General features: G+C 39.0%; 2 protein-coding genes across 14 annotated transcripts in view; one reads left to right on the forward strand and one right to left on the reverse strand.

The window, feature by feature from the left end:
• The first annotated feature begins 1,947 nt into the window (after positions 1–1,947).
• Positions 1,948–16,333, forward strand: Rfesd (Rieske Fe-S domain containing). Of its 8 annotated transcripts, XM_063245375.1 has the most exons (7): positions 1,948–2,088; positions 7,233–7,314; positions 7,757–7,791; positions 9,850–9,970; positions 11,072–11,253; positions 11,357–11,391; positions 12,939–16,333. In XM_063245375.1, the coding sequence occupies exons 4-7, from the start codon at positions 9,942–9,944 to the stop codon at positions 13,200–13,202; spliced, it is 510 nt and encodes a 169-aa protein (XP_063101445.1). In that variant the 5' UTR covers positions 1,948–2,088; positions 7,233–7,314; positions 7,757–7,791; positions 9,850–9,941; the 3' UTR covers positions 13,203–16,333. The 8 variants fall into 8 exon arrangements, with proteins under 8 accessions (XP_063101445.1, XP_063101444.1, XP_063101443.1 ...); XM_063245374.1 differs by having other exon boundaries at positions 7,233–7,791; XM_063245373.1 differs by lacking the exon at positions 9,850–9,970 and having other exon boundaries at positions 7,705–7,791.
• Positions 16,334–16,350: 17 nt separating this feature from the next.
• Spata9 (spermatogenesis associated 9) overlaps positions 16,351–17,052 on the reverse strand; it is a 28,452-nt gene continuing 27,750 nt past the window's right edge. For all 6 annotated transcript variants that reach the window (XM_063245368.1, XM_023561489.2, XM_063245367.1 and 3 more), the window contains one exon: positions 16,351–16,829. In XM_063245368.1, the coding sequence (XP_063101438.1) occupies positions 16,542–16,829 (288 nt within the window). In that variant the 3' untranslated portion in view covers positions 16,351–16,541. The remainder of the gene's footprint in view (positions 16,830–17,052) is intronic.

Below are 17,052 nucleotides of genomic sequence, written 5' to 3' on the forward strand. Positions count from 1 at the left end.
AATAAAGTCAGGTGGCTTTAAGGCATGACCAAGGTTAAAAACACTGCATTAGGAGTATAGGAGACTTAAAACTTACAGGACACAGGTTTGATGTTTTTTTTTTTTTTTTTAATTCATGGAAGTACAAAGAAAAAATAAAGTTCAAAACTATAAAAGTGAAAACCAACCATCTTCCCCACAAAGCAATCACTTTCTTCCGACTTTAAGAAAAAGATTGTGTACATCAGTATCTCAAGAAACAATTCATTTACACCAAAGAATGCACACTGCACGGTATTCTATGCTGTGTGTTTTAAAGCTCACTACAATTAGGAATCAATCCTTTGAATACACAATACACAGGGCTCCTATGTCTGCACTGCGTTTTATTTAACCATTGCCTTGGGTTGACGATCAGTTTAGCTTTAGTTTGTTGCAATAAACATTCTCATCCATGGATTACACAGATCAAAAAAAGGTCTGCTAACATTTTTATAGGAGAAATAGTTTTTACATGCATCGAGCCAAATCTGCAAATCTTAGAGGGTACAGTATTTTATAGGGTAAAATAAAATTTTATACGATAAAAGTCTCCTAAGAGTGAGACGACTGGGCGCATTTAAGACTGGGTTGAACGTAGTGAGGTTCATAAACACCTAAAAAACTAAATTAATACCAATCACGTCAAGAAAGATTAAAGACTACTAGTGTGGGGTGCTGGCGCTGGAATGCGTCACCACTAGGTGGGGTCATCGACCAGCGGGGACGCCGAGGCAGCCCGGGGGCGGGCATTCGCCGCCACGCGGGCGGCCACGCCCCGCCCAGCGGAGGCCCCGCCTGCAGCCGTAGCTGAGACTGCGCAGCCGCAGCGCAGGCTGTGGAGGGCGGGGCTCCGGAAGGCGGAGCGAGGGTTTAAATCCTATCAGTGCTCGCCATGCACTGGGCGGGGCGAAGCGGGGCTGGGCGCGGGGTGGGGAGGGACGGGGGCGGGACGAGGCCAGGGTCAGTTTCTTCCGGTCAAGCCGAGAGCCTGGGTTTGGGTTTCCGGTGGCGGCTGCATCTTAGAGAACTCTGTCCTCCTGGGCCTCGGTTCAGCCTTGGTTAACGGTTAACCTCCGGGGCGGCTTCTACCCAGGCATGGGAGGGTCACTGAGCTTGTTCGCCGGGAGAACTGGGCCGCAGCCCGCACGCGCAGCCCTGCGACGGGCGGCTGGGTGTGTTTGAGGCGTGCCCGGCGCTGGTGCGCGCGGTGCTGATCTCCAGGGCCCTGCGTGGCCCGGCTACGGACTGTCTGGAGCGGGAGGCTCCTGGCGTTTAGTCGCCTAGGACAGACTGTCAGAGCTGGAGACACCAAGGAAGTGACAGCCAGCCTGACCTGAGGGTTTCTTACGGACAGGGCCTGCTCCACACCTTTGTGCTGCTTGAAAGCGTTGGTCCCTCGCCACGCCCTCGCAGGGAGACCAAACCTCCGGGGCGATTAAAAGGCAAACCGAGGTGCAGTTTACCAGTGGTCACGGGTCTCTGCTAGCCAAGGACTGCGGAGAGCGCCCTAATGCCAAGTGACTATTAAATTATTAGGCAAGTATTCAATCTTAGACACTTGGGGACACAACTCTTGAATATTGGCGTTCCTAAATTTTAAAAAATTCCAAACCCTTTCCTGATCTGTGTGCCACCCGTATAAAGGTCGTGTATGTGATCGTATATAATATATACTATACATGTATATACACAAAGTACTGCATTTGCTTTACCAAAAGCCTTGTGCCTTCCAGCTGGTTTACTTGCAGGCCACATAGCTATAATCTGTGGATGCTGCCTAAATGTAACACCTAGCAAATGTGCTGTTTTAGCTCACTAAGCCTCCAGTTTTTTGAAGTTTAAAATGAGTCAATATTGCAATGTGGCCAAGCAATAGGAACACACTGAACGATCGCTGGTCTTATCTACTGCTATCCTGTCATCCAGAGACTTACAGAAGCTGCTGAGCATTTCTGTTCCTGGTCCAAAAAGCAAGCGTGTCACCCGAGATAAGCCTTCTGTTCATGTATGGGTCACATCCCCGGCCCCAGTAAAAGCACCTTAGCCATTGCTCAAGAGGAATAGCAAGTAAGTACCTTTAATTTCGTGCTTTTGTCTCCAGTGTTTTATGGAAACTCAAGTAAAAATATTTTTCATTCAACCAGAATGTATTACCTGAGTTGGAAAGGTATCTTAACAGTGACCATGGATCCATACAGCTAATTTGTAATGTTTATATTAAGTTAGCACCTTCAAAACGGAATTTTGAGGCAGGCTACAAAAAGTTTTTAAGGCAGTTATTAAACAGAACAGCTTATTTTTTCAGAAAGAATGTTTCATCTAGCCCCAAACTGGATAAGTTATTTAATTTTCCACTTCCGTTTATTAGAATTGTTATGTTAAATCTGTTGCACAACATGGTGACTATGGTTAATGTATTCTTGAAGAAATGCTAATGGACATAAAGTGTGCTCACTGCAAAATGACAACAGTGCGGTAATGCGTTAAATAATTGGCTACATTTAGACATTCTATAGTATACAGAGAATTCGAAATATCATGTTATACACAGTTAATTCATACGATTTTGTCAGTATAAAGAAAACAAAAAAAATTTTATGAAAAATTCTAAAAGTCAACTCACAGGAAATGTGTATGAGTAGGTGAGTAGTTCATCAGCATAACAGTAATTAAGGTTCACACGTGGACTCCTCTCAGTGGACCATGAAATTCACAGTAATTAAGAATACAGTAATACAGGTGTTACTTATAGTCATCAGATATCATAAATAAACAGTACCGTTTATGATGCATGGAGGAAACCTTTACAAGGATGAGATCATCCTTTCCTAATAAGCATATTGTGACTGTAGTCATAGTTTTCCGAATCCTTTATCATTTGCCGCCAGACTTCTCCCTCATTCCTTGCCAGCCCCTTTGAAGTTCTCCCGTTTTATTAGTTGGAACCAAACCCTGAACGACTCTGTATGTTCAAAGCACCTGAAATTTGAGGAAGGGCTGTGTTTGGTTTTCATTAATTTGCAAAGCAGGAGAGACTCGTTAACTTTTGTTGTTAGTCTAAGTCTCGTATTTGGTTCTTACTTGATATTGGCACTGTACTTCTTTTTAGAGGGGAGGGAGGGAGAAGTATTCATCTACCTCCTGTTCTAGTGCCAAGCTTTGACCAAAGCTTTACAAAATTCTCAAGCAGCTGATTCATGATCTGTGCTCAGCCATATTCTTTGAGACTATGAAAGTGCAAATTTCCCCTGGGTTTTTTTTTTTTTTTTTACTATTTTGGATATTTTGATAGAACAGTATACAATTTAAACATTGAATAGAGTAGTTTTAAGTAGTATAAGGACTAAAATTTTTAGATACTTGAGAAATTTTATGTTTACAATTTTTAAAATTTTATGTTAAAATTATAAACATCTATTCAGTTTTACCTGTGGTTGCAAATGCTGAATGGAAGTGTGCTCTGAGCTATTTAAAATTTTTTCATTTATAGTTATTTTTTAAAAACCAATCCAACGATATACCAGTACATTTTCACTGTAATGTAGTATTCCTTTCATTAAACCAAAAAGGATCCATTCTACTGTTGATGGGCACTGAATTGTTTCTTTTCTTTTGCTGATATAATCATTCTTGTGCATATTTCCTAGTGTACAGGTGCACATTTCTCTGGCATATAACAAAAGTGGGATGGTTGTGTCATGAATATGCTTTACTGCTAATGCCAGACTCTGGCAGCACTATTACATCATCACTAGTGGTTGCTCCATATACTAATATTCACTAATAATTGGTATGACTATTCCTCAGTCTAGTATGAATGGAAAATAGTATTTTATTTATAGCATTACGTTGCATTTTTCTAACCAGGATAAACAATTATGTATGATACCTGGCCATTCAGTTTTGCTCATCTATGAAAGGTTTATGTTTATCACCCACTTTTCTGTGGTTATTTGGTATTTGCTTATGGATCCACAGGAATTCTTCCTGTATTCTGTGTCTTAACCCTTTGTCATTTATATGTATTGCAAATTTCATATTTCACTTTTTTTTGCTTCAGCCTGTTTCCCTTTCTTTCGGTTCATGTCACTTTTTCTATTTCATATCATTTTGTCCCTCTGGGTATGTCACAAAGGCTGTGTGAACAACTGTAAAGGTAATTACTGCCATCTTGCAATTTGCGTCTTTTGGGTACCTGCCAAAAATCAAGTAAAAGCAGATGACTGTTTAGAGACAGAGGACTGCAGTCTCTCTCAGCCACAGCTGAGGAATTCATGGCCATGGGCTTCTCAGCCTTTTCCTAATAACAGTATACTTTTGCTATTTTATTGTGAGATACTTTTAAAAATTTAATTGAGTTTATTGGTACAATTTAGGTTTACACAATAATCACATTCATCCTGGGAAATTTGTACCTGTACATCATGCATCTTGATTTTTTTTCTACTCTTTCCCCTCCCCTCCTTTCAATCCTTCTTCTCCTTCCTATTTACAAAGCTTTTTTTCCAGTTTATCCTTGTTTTCTCATTTTTTCCCTTCCTTCCTTCTTCTCTCTTCCGTCCCTAGTTCCCTTTTCCTTTTGAATAATTTCTTCTTATTTCACAATATCCATTGTACAATTTGATTCTTATTTATACTTTTAGCTTCTCATACCAGAGAGAAAATGCAATATTGACATGTGTGTCCAACTTACTTGACTTACGGGTCCATCAGTTTAGCAATAAATGTTTCATGTTTATCCTTTACGGTCAAGTAGTACTCCATTACATACATTAAAAAAATATTTTTTTTATCCATTTATTGGTTGATGGTTGTTTAAGTTTTTTACAATATTCCACAGCTATTACAAACTGTACCACTGTAAACATGGTGTGCATATATAACTATGGTATGATATTTTTAATTCTTCTGGGAAGATACCAAGGAGAGGAATAGCTGAGTCAAATACAACCTCTAGTCCTAGTTTTTTGAGGAATCTCCACATCGATTTCCACGGTGGTTGCACCAGTCTACATTCCTACCAACAGTGGAAAAGGATTCCTTTTTCCCCATAGCCCTGGTAGCATTTGTTATTGGTTGATTTTTTTGGTGATAACCATTCTTCCTGCAGTGAGGTGGAATCTCAGTTTTGTTTTAATTTGCATTTCTCAAATGACTAGTGATTTTGAACATTTTTTCATACATTTATTTGCCACTTGTACATCTTCATCGAAGAAGTGTATATTCATGTCGGGTGCCCAATTTTGAGATTGGGTTTTTGAATTTAGGGGATCTGATTTTTTTTCTCTTCTTTCTATATTTTGGGTATTAGTCCTTTGTCTGAGGAGCAACTGACTAAATTTTATTCCCACTCTGTGGATTATCTTTTCACTGTATTGATGATTTCATTTGTTGTACAAAAGCTTTTTAATAAGATAAGATCCCAGTTGTTGATTCTGTGTAGTGTTTCCCATGCAATCTGGGTTTTATTCATGAAGTCTTTGCATATATCTATGTCTTGAAGAGTTTTACCTATTTTTTTTCCAGCAGATTTAGTGTTTCTGTTTTAATTATTTAGATCTTTGATCCATTTTTAGTTTAGTGCATGGTAGTAGCCATGGGTCTAGTTTTAGTCTTTGGCATGTGGAAAGCCAGGTTTTCCAGCACCATTTGTTAAAGAGGCTATCTTCATTCCAGTGAACAAGTTTGGCCTGCTTGTTAAAGATAAAATGACTGAGTGATGCATTTGGAGTTGTTTCTTCATTTTCTAATCTGTTCCATTGATCCTTGGGTCTGGTTTTTGCCAATGCCATGCTGTTTTTAATCACAGTAGTTCTGTAATAGAACTTCAAGTTAGGATTGCAATGCCCCCTGCCTTGCATTTTTTGCCCACACTTGTTTTGTTATTCTAGGTCTCTCCTGGTTCCAAATGAATTTTTGGATTGTTTTCTCTAGTTCTGTGAGGTATGCTAATGGTATTTTGATTGGGATTGCATTAAATCTGTATAGCAGTTTTAGGAATGCAGCCATTTTCACTATGTTGATTCTTCCTACTCAAAAGCAAGAGATAGCTTTCCATTTTCTGATATCTTACTCAGTCTCCTTTTTGAGAGTACTGTAGTTTTCAATGTAGAGCTCTTTTACTTCCTTTATTAGATTGATTCCTAAGTATTTCATTTTTCAGGATGCTATTGTGAAAGGTATTGTTTCCCTAATTTTGTCCTCAGTGATTTTGTTATTTGTGTACTATTGATTTTTTAGTGTTGATTGTCTATCCAGCTGTATGACTGTGTTTGGTTATTAAATCGAGAAGTCTTTTGGTGGACTTATTGGAGTCTTCTACATAAAGGTATCATGCCATCTGCAAATAATGATAATTTCACTTCTTTCTTTCCTCTCCTTATTCCTTTTCTCTTTCTTGTCTTGTTGTACGGGTTAATGTTTCCAGACCAGTGGTGATGCTGGACATCCTTGTCTTGCTCCTTACTTTAGAATGAAAGCTTTCTGTTTTTGACCATTTAGTATGTAAGATATTGGCTGTTGATTTGTCATAATGACTTTCCTCAGATTGAGATAGAGACCTCTATTTCAGTTTTCTATGGGGTTTTTATGACAAATGGGTATTGGAGTTTATCAGAAGCTTTTTCAGCATTTCAGATAATCGTGTGAGTTTTGGTTTTAGTTCTGTTGATGTTACATTTATTGATTTGCATACATTGAACCATCCCTGACTTCCTGGTATGACTCCCACTTGGTCATGGTGTATAATCTTCTTGATGATTTGCTGCATTCTGTTTGCATTCTGAAAATTTTTGCATCTCTGTTCATTAGGGAGATTGACCTGTAGTTCTCTTTTTTGGTTGTAATTCTCTGGTTCTGATGTCAGGGTAATACCTCTAGGAATGAGGTAGGGAGTACTACTTCCTTTTCAATTTCATTAAAGAGTTTGAAGAGTAATGGCATTAGTTCTCCTCCAAATTTCTTGTAGAATTCAGCAGTGAATCAATCTGGACCTGGGCTTTTCTTTGTTTGTATGTTTTTAAGTACATTTTCAATTTCATTAACTTATACTGAGATATTTATCTGTTTCTGGAATATTAATACACTTTGTAGAGCTGATTTGGCAGTAATGAATTTCTGTAGTTGTTCTTTGTCATCAAGGTATCTTCATAAATTTTGAAAAATAGTTTTGCAGGGTACATCCATCTGAGTTGGAATTTTTTTTCTTTCAGGACTTGAAATACTTCAAGCTGTTCTAGACTTGAAGGTTTGTGTTGCGAAGTCTGCTGTGATTCTGATGGGCTTTCTTTACAGGTGATCTGCTTCTTTTCTCTAACAGCTTTTAATATTCTGTTCTTCTGCTGAATTTCTAGGGTCTTGATTATTATGTGCTTGGTGTAGATTTATTTTGGTCCTGGCTAATGGAGTTTTGTATGCCTTATTTATCTATATGTCAGGTTCTTTTTCCATGCTTGGGAAGTTTTCTGTCATTACATGTGTAAACAGTCTCTTATTCATTTATGCTGATTTCTGCTTTTTTTCATTGACTTCGATTAATCTTAAGTTGTTCTTTGCATCATCTTGCAACTGTTGAATTGTTTTTTCTAGTACCTTGTTATTTTTAAGAGATCTTCCCTTCCATGATCACTAGTTACGATATTGTGTTCTAAGTCTGATATTCTATTTTCACTTCGGTTCATGCAGTTTTGCAAAGTTTCAATGGAATTTTAAATTTCCTGCATATTTAATTTCCCAGTGTTGTTATACAAGAGGAACAACTGATTACAACAGGTATGTCATCCTGGCTAACGTAATATAATTAGCAATAACAATAGCATTAAGCATCGCTTAGAAACTGACAAACTGTGGTAATGAGTATTTGGTACCTTTAACTATAGGAGCAAGATCCACACTTATATAGCTAAACTGGAAGCTTGTAAGCAAAACATTTCCCCTTGGTATAGAGCTTTTACCCTGTGGTGGAAATTTAAGAGGGATAACAGTTAAAACAGAAATAAATGAAGAGAAATATAGTAGAAGCAAGGCTGGGAGACGAAGGATGATCACACAAGCTTTGGGAAAGTAGAGAAAAAGACAATGAATGAAGGAATAAGCAACAGATTTTTGAAGCTAGCCAGAAAGACTGAAGAGAATGTTCACTTACATGAAATTATTAAAGCAAGAGAGATAATGGAGGAAAGGGAGAAAGAAGACAAATATAAAATATAGGTTTAAAAAAAACCTCAAAAAGGAAAATGAAGCAAACTAGCAAAAAAAATAATACAAAATAATAAAAAATAAAATTCCCCTTGGGTCCACAGAAAGACCAAAACTACTAGGAAACTCTGTCTGATCTGCAGTAGAATTAATGCTGGATGTGGGGCTGATCTTGGTCTCCTGATGTGGAGCACTGGGGTCAGAGTCTTCACCTGGTACTTTCTGTATGCCCCTTGGTGACCACCTGTTCCTCACCCTATTTCTGTCTGCTAGTTGCTGTGCTGCCCTCAGACAGAGATAGGACTGCTCCCTGCACCACATACAGTCGGCTTTTCCTAGTCCTTGCAAGCCTCTTGTGTTCCTGCTTGTTGCAGGCTGGCCTGGGGTGCTGTGATGTGGGCTGGCCCTCTCCTGCAGCTGCTGTCCAAGGCTATGCATTCCCAATTCTGTCTCCTCTCCTGAGGGTAATGCTAACCTCCCACTCATCACTGTGTAGCAGCAGTAGTTTATCCCTTATCCCTCAAGCTACTGGTATTATATTTAAGGACCTCTCATAACTTCACTCCTCCTAATCCCACGTTTATTTTTCAGAATTCTGCCTTGCCACCTCAACGTCACCCTGATAAAATACCATCTCAAAACCAAAGTCACCTTCCTATCTACCTCACCTGGGTCCTTAAATATAATAGTGCCATGTCTCCTAATAACATTATGTCTCTTTGTTTTTCCAGTCTGACACACGTACATTCACCAGTAAAGTTGTCCTGGCTAAAACACCTGGCATCAGTGTCTACCTGGGCATCAACCTTCATCCCGTCAAACTCCCCTAGACCCCCAATACAGCGCCCTCAGCCAGCAGGAAGTAGTTACAGAGAGAGATCTTCGCCCCTTTTCCTAATAACCATAAGACGGGATATGAAAGAGTTGCTGGCCCAGATGGAACACTGTAACCAGAAAAGGCTGCAGCTAAACTCCTCCCCCCCCTACCCCCTATGGACTTGATTGTAACCCTATATCCCCATCCTTAAGAATCTGTGCGCCAATGAGATACCTGTGCATCTCTAATGGCCTTAGGGCGCTGCCCTAAGCTTAGGCTATTTAGATTCCCCCATGCCACGTGTCCGAGAGAGTTCGCCAGAGAGAGAGAGCTCGCCGGATTCCAGCGGCCAGCGCCGGCCAGCGCGCCAGTCTCCACTCCCCGTGTTCCCGGAGAGACCACCGGCCCCGGGTGCAGAGATGCTGCGCCCCGGGCCGGCGGCGGGGGGGCCCCCTCCCTGCATTCCCGGAATAAAGCCACCGCTGACCACTACTTTCACGGCCGTCTACTCCATTCCTCCCACGGACTTCGACCTCTCTCCCTCTCCCTCCCACCCTCCCCCTTCTCTCAGACCTAACAATACCAGGCACGAGGGGACATCTAGATATAAGCCATACCAGGCACAAGGGGACATCTAGATACAAGCCATACAGGAAACTTCAGCTCAGTTCTGATCTCATTAACCTACCCAGCCCATTCTTGGCAAAATCACTTTTGTTACTTTCTCTTATATATTATCTAATTTATTTTCTTCATAACTTATAGCATATGATTATATATTTATTAATCTTACCATCTGGAATATTTTCTTTTAGGGGCATAAACATTTCATAAAGTGCACATCACATAGTAGGTGTTCAAAAATATGTATCAAATGAACGGTCACCTCTAACAAGGAGGGAGAACTATGGAAGGAGAATCTGAGGATCCTTTGTTGTAAGTTTTTGTTATAGTTCTGCCATGGACAAGATTATCACCAGTAAGCACTCCTTGACAGTTCTGCCCTGCCTGTTTTTTCAAACATAAAGTCCTTTCAAAATAGATTAAGAGATACTTGTCCAGCAGTGTCTTAAAGATAAAATAGGTGGTCATTAGATGTTACCATGAAAATTTAAATTCTGTTATCTGTCACAAGCCTTTAGTTCTGTCATACAATAAAAGAATCGAAGGAATTGTGCTTATAAATCATAGTCCAGGTACCTACGGGGCTTTAAGGTTTCATGTGATAGACAGCCCCTCTCTATTGTCTACTCAGTGGAATGAGTGTGACTTATGCCATTGCATAAGGTGTCTCAAAGCCTGCTGTGGATATATTTTTATATTCCGTTCTCACACTCTTAAAGGGTATAGTGAAGAAGTAAAGTATAATGTAAAGGTCTCTTGGTCACTTTCAGACAAACAGGCTGAATATCTGTGCTGACAAATTATAATATGCATAAATTTTCTTCTATGTTAATTAGGGAAAAAAACTCTTTGACTGCCCAAAGTAATGACTGCTTCCTAGGCAATAAAGTGAAAGGAGCCCGCTCATATCCCCATGCTGGGACACTTGTCTGGTGAGGCCCCTGAGAGTGGGCCCAGTGAGGGCAAGCCCGGGGTGCAGCTGGGAGGCTGAAGACAGTGCAGATAATGAAACATTCAGGTGGTACTGAATTTGATCAGGAATAAAAGGATAGAGAAGCTTTAGTCTCTGTCCCTGAAATGTTGGCCTGAAATTTTGCCCTTAAGATTTGAAATTACACCTAGCGTTAGAGTGATTGGCGGGCCTTGAGAGTTTGCAGCTTAGAGCTGGGTAGCTTAGTGGTAGGTGCTGCTTAGCAAGTGTGAAGCCCTGAGTTGGATCCCCAGCCCTGAAATTTAAAAATCTCTTTACTCAAAGTAATAACTAACTATACTCTAGTACCTATGTTTTACATAGCTATAGGAAAATACATGCATTAATCCTAAGAAATCCAGACTGTTACATATCTCTGTGAGTTGAATTATAGCCAAAATAATGAAGACCACTTGCAAATTGTTATTTTTTCCTACGGGTAGGATGGATCTCGATGATGCTGTGCACAATCCTGAAGAAAAGGAATATTCTTCTGTCTCTGTCTGTGTTGGCAGAGAAGCAGACATTAAAAAGTCTAAAAGAATGACAGCTGTCGTACATGATAGAGAAGTGGTCATTTTCTACCACAAAGGAGAATATCATGCCATGGATATTCGCTGCTACCGTGAGCTTTCATTTTTCATCTGTAGAACTTGTGTTTTGTAGACACAAAACTATCAAAATTCATTTTTTTTAGTGACCAGATATAATACTCAATTCCTTTTCAGATTCAGGAGGACCTTTACATTTGGGAGAAATAGAGGTATGTAAAATTAAATTTATTCTAAACGAATATTATTTTATGTCATTCTTTATTTGAAAAGCTTATATTTGAATTTAACTGTATTTTAGTGCTTTGAATATAATTGCCAATATTCTAAGTATTCACAGCTCTATAAAGAATCATTTCATAGCAAAATATGAGAACTGTACAAGTCTTATTACCTAGCAGTTATATTGTCAGATATTGAACCTATGTATATAATTACACAAATGCTTTTCCATGTTTAAGAAAGGCTTATTGTAGCATTATTTATTATAATGAAAAATTGAAGGTAACCTAAATGTTTAAACAATAATAAATGGGAGGCTCAGTAGCTATGAAATTACTAAGACCTATGTTTGCTTGTATGGAGGAATGTTAACAATATATTTGTGAGTGATAAATCATACAATAGTAATTCTAGTTCTCATCTTTTAATTAAAGTATTTACCTTTTATATACCATGTGTATTGAATTTTTATAAGTATTTTATATAATGAAAATTTTTTTAAAAATGTTAAATAAAGAAACCATCTCGTTGCTGGGTGTGCCAGGCTGGACTGAAACTTTCAGTCTTTCTGGCTCAGCCTCCCCAAGTGCTAAGGTTACAGGCATTCATCACTTTGCCCAGCTGAGAAGCTTAACTGAGGAGGAAAAGGACAATTGCCTTTACTTCCTTGTATTCCAAATCTAGTTGCATAATGTTGGTTGTCTATCTTGCTCCATCTCTAAATATTGCAGAGTGCAAGCTTGAACTTAGCACTTCACTCTCTCTACACTTGATATCTACCTGGCTTCACGCCTGACCTCATGTTAAAGGACATATATGTGTTTAAATTATGAACATGTGAACACAGTTCATAATGTGTACAAATCAGGACTCCTGCATTTCTGGTGCAGAGGAAAAGTGTAAGCACCTGCCGATGATAGGGTCAGCAGAGTCCCCCAGTTTTAATCTACAGGAACTTTAAGACTTTGCTACTCACAGTGTGGCCTGCAGCCTAACAGCTTTGTTGTTCACGTTGCTTCTTAGACATGTAAGCTCTTGAGCCCCACTGTGAGCTCACTAAATTTAAGCAGGGGAGGGGGCACCTAAACAAAAGCACTGTACCCCATGTCCGTAAAGCTAGAGAAGAATTTCACTGAGAGTTAAAAGGAATGCTCTTCATTAACATCTGCATTTAGGCCGTTAGTAACACCTCTCCCAATCCCACAGTTCTTGCAGTAGCTAGTGAAAAGTGCTTCAGAGGCGCTAGAAGCCCTTCCACCATTTCTGTCGAGGAAGTAACATTAACATAGATAATAGCACGCCAGTCACATGGTACAATGGCCTGAGAGTGAGCTCTAACCCACTGGGCTTCTAATCCACTGTGGAGAGTGATGAGTGTTCTCATGTTAGGTGCTGCTTTATCCTGAATTATTTGTAAATGGGAAGAAAAAAGAAAAGCTAGCTAGTCTTTAATCTGGGTCTTTTGCAGTAGATTCTATAACTCTGTTTATCACCAAATGTCACAAGGCTATTAAGTCAGTTATTTTTCCCCCCGCAGGATTTTGATGGACGATCATGTATAGTCTGCCCTTGGCATAAATTCAAAATTACTTTGGCAACAGGAGAAGGGTTATACCAGTCTAAAAACCCTAAAGATCCATCAGCGAAACCCGAGTGGTGCTCCAAAGGAATAAAGCAAAGGATTCATAGAGTGACAGTGGAGAATGGGAATATTTATGTGACTCTTTCTAAGGAACCTTTTAAGTGTGACTCTGATTTTTATGCTACTGGAATTTACAAAGTAATTCGGAGTTCTTCTTGATAAATATGGCAGTGAAAAATGTTCATATTCTAAAATATTTTTGAATAATTTTGTTTCAATACCAAAGATGAATCTTTTCAACATAGGTACCAGTATTGCTTATTAAAACTCATCCAGGTCTTTGAAGTTTAATAGTACACCTACTGAGAATGTGTATCATTTCAAGGACTACCATGAGGGCTACAGAATACATTTCATCCACATTTCATCCAGTCCTCTGGATTGATTTGAACCTGGAGGTTACAGGTTTGGGATATTCAATTTAAGATGGGTTCAAGGAATGTAATCAAAATAAGTAACAGGTAAAAAGTATGATTTAGGAGGAGAAGTTTTTAATAGAAAAAGTCCCTTTTTGATGGAGCAGACCATCGTAGGGTATTTTGGTTTCGGGTTTTATTTTTGACAAAAGAATCTTGTTGTATAGTTCAAGCCAACTGTGAATTCACTTAAACTCAGGGTGATCCTCTTGTCTCAGCCTCCCATGTACTGCAATTACAGGTGTGCCTCTCTGTAACATTATTCTAGGAGGTTTAATATGCACAAAATAAAGAGAATGAAACAATCTCTGAAATTAAACAATTTACATTCCTTCATCCTTTTTCACTGATAATCTCCACAGATTCTGCCTCATTTGATTATTTTTACATTTTTAAAGGTAAGATTCAAGTTCATGAAAATATTCCTCTGCAGTGCAAAGTTTTTCCAAATACACAACAGACTTTTTACACTTAGAAATGCCTCCCTCAAAAGTGAATTTGTGTGCTGCACTTAAAAATAGGAAACTCACCAATGTGCCGGAGGACAGAAAAGCCCAGGTTCACTTTCTCCACGCAGGAGTCATCTGTCGTACAGGAAGCCTCCCACAGCTGCTGCCTGGCCACCAGACAGGTCTGCTCGGTGAACCCATGCACTTCACTTCTATGAAATCTTCCGATAGAAGTTTTGTTTTGTTTTAAAGAGAGAACTTTGTGTGTGCAGCTGTTTCCTGTAAATGTTATAGGGAGAGGCAATGGAGGAGTGTGTCCCCAGAGTTCACAGGCAGCTAACATTCCTTGGTTCACTTGGTTTTACCGTGCTGTCCCTTGTGGCCTAGCTGTGAAGTGTTTAGCATAACACCCTCAGTGTGAGCCACTCTGCACTGGGCAGGATGTGGTAGAATGCAGAGTAAATGGGGCCAGATAGGATGAGGACTGTTTGTTTAGAGTGGAGCCTGGTCTCCAGGTCTCCAGGCATAGTGATCGTCATGATTTAGGCTTGAATGAGAGGCCAGACCCAACACTTAACATTCTGAGGGCCCCATGGGCCTCTTTCCCCTGGTTATTATAAGAACAGTAAGTGACTAAGGCATGCAGCAAACTCTGGAAATGAAAGAAAGAAAAAGAAAAAGAAAGAGAGAGAGAGAGAGAGAAAGAAAATAAGAAAATTGCTGAGTGCCTGTGTGTGCCTGCCAGCCCAGCTACTTGCGAGTCGGAAGCAGAAGGATCACTTGACCCGGGAGCTCAAAGCCAGCTTGGGAAACACAACAAGATCCGTCTCTTAAAAGAACAAAGTCACATCTTGTTTCCATGTATATAAATCTTATCAGATTTGTAAATGTTTTGTTTTATAAGTTTACTGCTTCCGTGAATTGCAACTCCTCTGTAACTTTACAAGTAAGTAATAAAAAGCTCATAGGCAAACTCAAACTAAAATAAATGTCCATCTCCGATCTCTGAAAAAACATGTAGTATGTGGCGGGTGACCTTGTGGTGGCTGAAATCAAATGATGCGTGTTCTGGGGAGGAGAGTGAGAAGGGTAGGGTTCTTTCCATTCAGACTCACACTCCAAACAAGTCTTTAGGGTCTGGGGATTTAGCTCAGCGGCATAAGCGCCTGCCTTGCAAGCAGGCAGTCGTGAGTTCGATCCCCGGTACCAATTAAAAAGGAAAAAGACAAAAAAAAAAAAAAAAAAACAACAAGTCTTTAATAAAAGCATGAATTACAGATACGCTCAGGTTATAAACCACAGTGTAAAGTCAAACCCACCAGAGTGAATTTTCTAGCTCATGAAAAATACTGTATATATGGAGATTCCTCAAAAAGCTGGGATTGGAAGTCCCATTTGACCCAGCTATTCCACTTCTAGACGAACTGAAAGCATCATACCACAGTGATATATGTGCACACATGTTTATAGCAACACAATTTGTAACAGTCAGATCTTGGAAACAACCTAAGTATCCATCAATTGAGGAAGGGATTTAAAAAATTGTGGTATTTTTATACAACGGAGTACTACTCAGCTATAAAGAATGATCACATTGAGATATTTATAAGTGGGCGCAACTGAAGACCATACTTATAAGTGAAATAAATCAAACTCACATGTATAAATACCGAATAGTCTCCCTAGTGTAAGAAATGATAAAGAGTACAGAAGAGTTAGGGGCTGGGGATTTAGCTCAGCGGCATAAGCGCCTGTCTTGGAAGCAGGCAGTCGTGAGTTCGATCCCTAGTACCGATAAAAAGGAAAAAGACCAAAAAAAAAAAAAAAAAAAAAAAAAGTACAGAAGAGTTTATGGTAATCATGATTCCCCATTACATTGCTTTGAAGCCTTATAATGATTGCATTCATTAGTTGGAATGAATGTATCCTGGTTTGTATGATTTTATTAACTATGATGATATGAACAGCTATTTTGAAGAAAACAAGTTATTATAATAGCCAGTGCTGATTTAATATCATCTTACTCTGAAGTCCTACTATGCTTTTGCTCTTCCATTTCCATTGGTTCTATCATATTGTATCTTATTATGTGAGATAGTATAAACAAATTTTCTATGGAAAATGAAATAATATAGTAATATTGTTTGTTTTCAGTTATTTGGTTCTGAATGCCCTGTAATACTTTCATTCTCTTTAATGGTTTTATACTATTTTGTTATGTTTGATACTATTGTATATGAAGTTATGCTCAAGTATTTCAAAGAACAAGACAATATGGTAGTTACTGTTAATTACAGGTTGTCTTCTGGTGAAACACTATGTTGCTTACATGGTTCTGTTCTGATCTGCTTTGTTATGTCCTAATCTCTTTAAAATATGTTATGTCTTAATCTCTTTAAAATAAAAAAATAAATAAATTAAAAAATAGTGTATAGTCATATGTATGGTCTACATCAAGATTTTATTTTCTCTACCAAATAAGACTACAGAATGACATTTGGTAATAGTTTTAGTACTGGTCTCCCCCATTTTTATTAAAGCAGGGCCTACATATATGTATACTGATCTAGCTCTGTCAGATGAAATGTGTCCCTTAAATTGTAACTCTTAGCTCTCTCCAGGGTCATTTGTGTTCACATTTGCTCATTCACTTCAGCTGACTGGTCAAACACTGAATGTAAAACCTGGATCTTGTTACTCTGCTTATTAGCAGGCAGTTCAGGATGATACAAAGTGCCTGGCTTCTCTGGCAGGGACCTGTAAGGTTTTGCTTCGATTTCACCTTCAGGAAACATGGGCTGCGAGAACACTGGCTCTGAAAAGGCTTTTCTAGAATTTTCACTTTCTCTGTTTCGCTGTATGACTTCCTCTTCTTCACAAATATTCCTGGCCGCCACCAGCACAGCATTCATTAAGACTGCCTGTATAATGAGACACGTGTGTGAAAATGACTGTTTCCTTGAAGGTACAACCACAGAAGAAAAAAATCAATAAAATGTCAATCTACATATTCTCATAAACAAGAATTGCTGGCACATGATAGGCACTGGGAACCCGAGTCCTTATTCTGAGTGTCTCACACCACACTACAGCAAGCACTTTGAAATCTAGTGTGCTTTATAAAGATGTGCTTTACATATTTTT

Source organism: Cavia porcellus, unplaced genomic scaffold (genome assembly GCF_034190915.1).
Source record: "Cavia porcellus strain 051 isolate PalLab524CR breed Dunkin Hartley unplaced genomic scaffold, mCavPor4.1 scaffold_2, whole genome shotgun sequence".
Taxonomy (NCBI): Eukaryota; Metazoa; Chordata; class Mammalia; order Rodentia; family Caviidae; genus Cavia; species Cavia porcellus.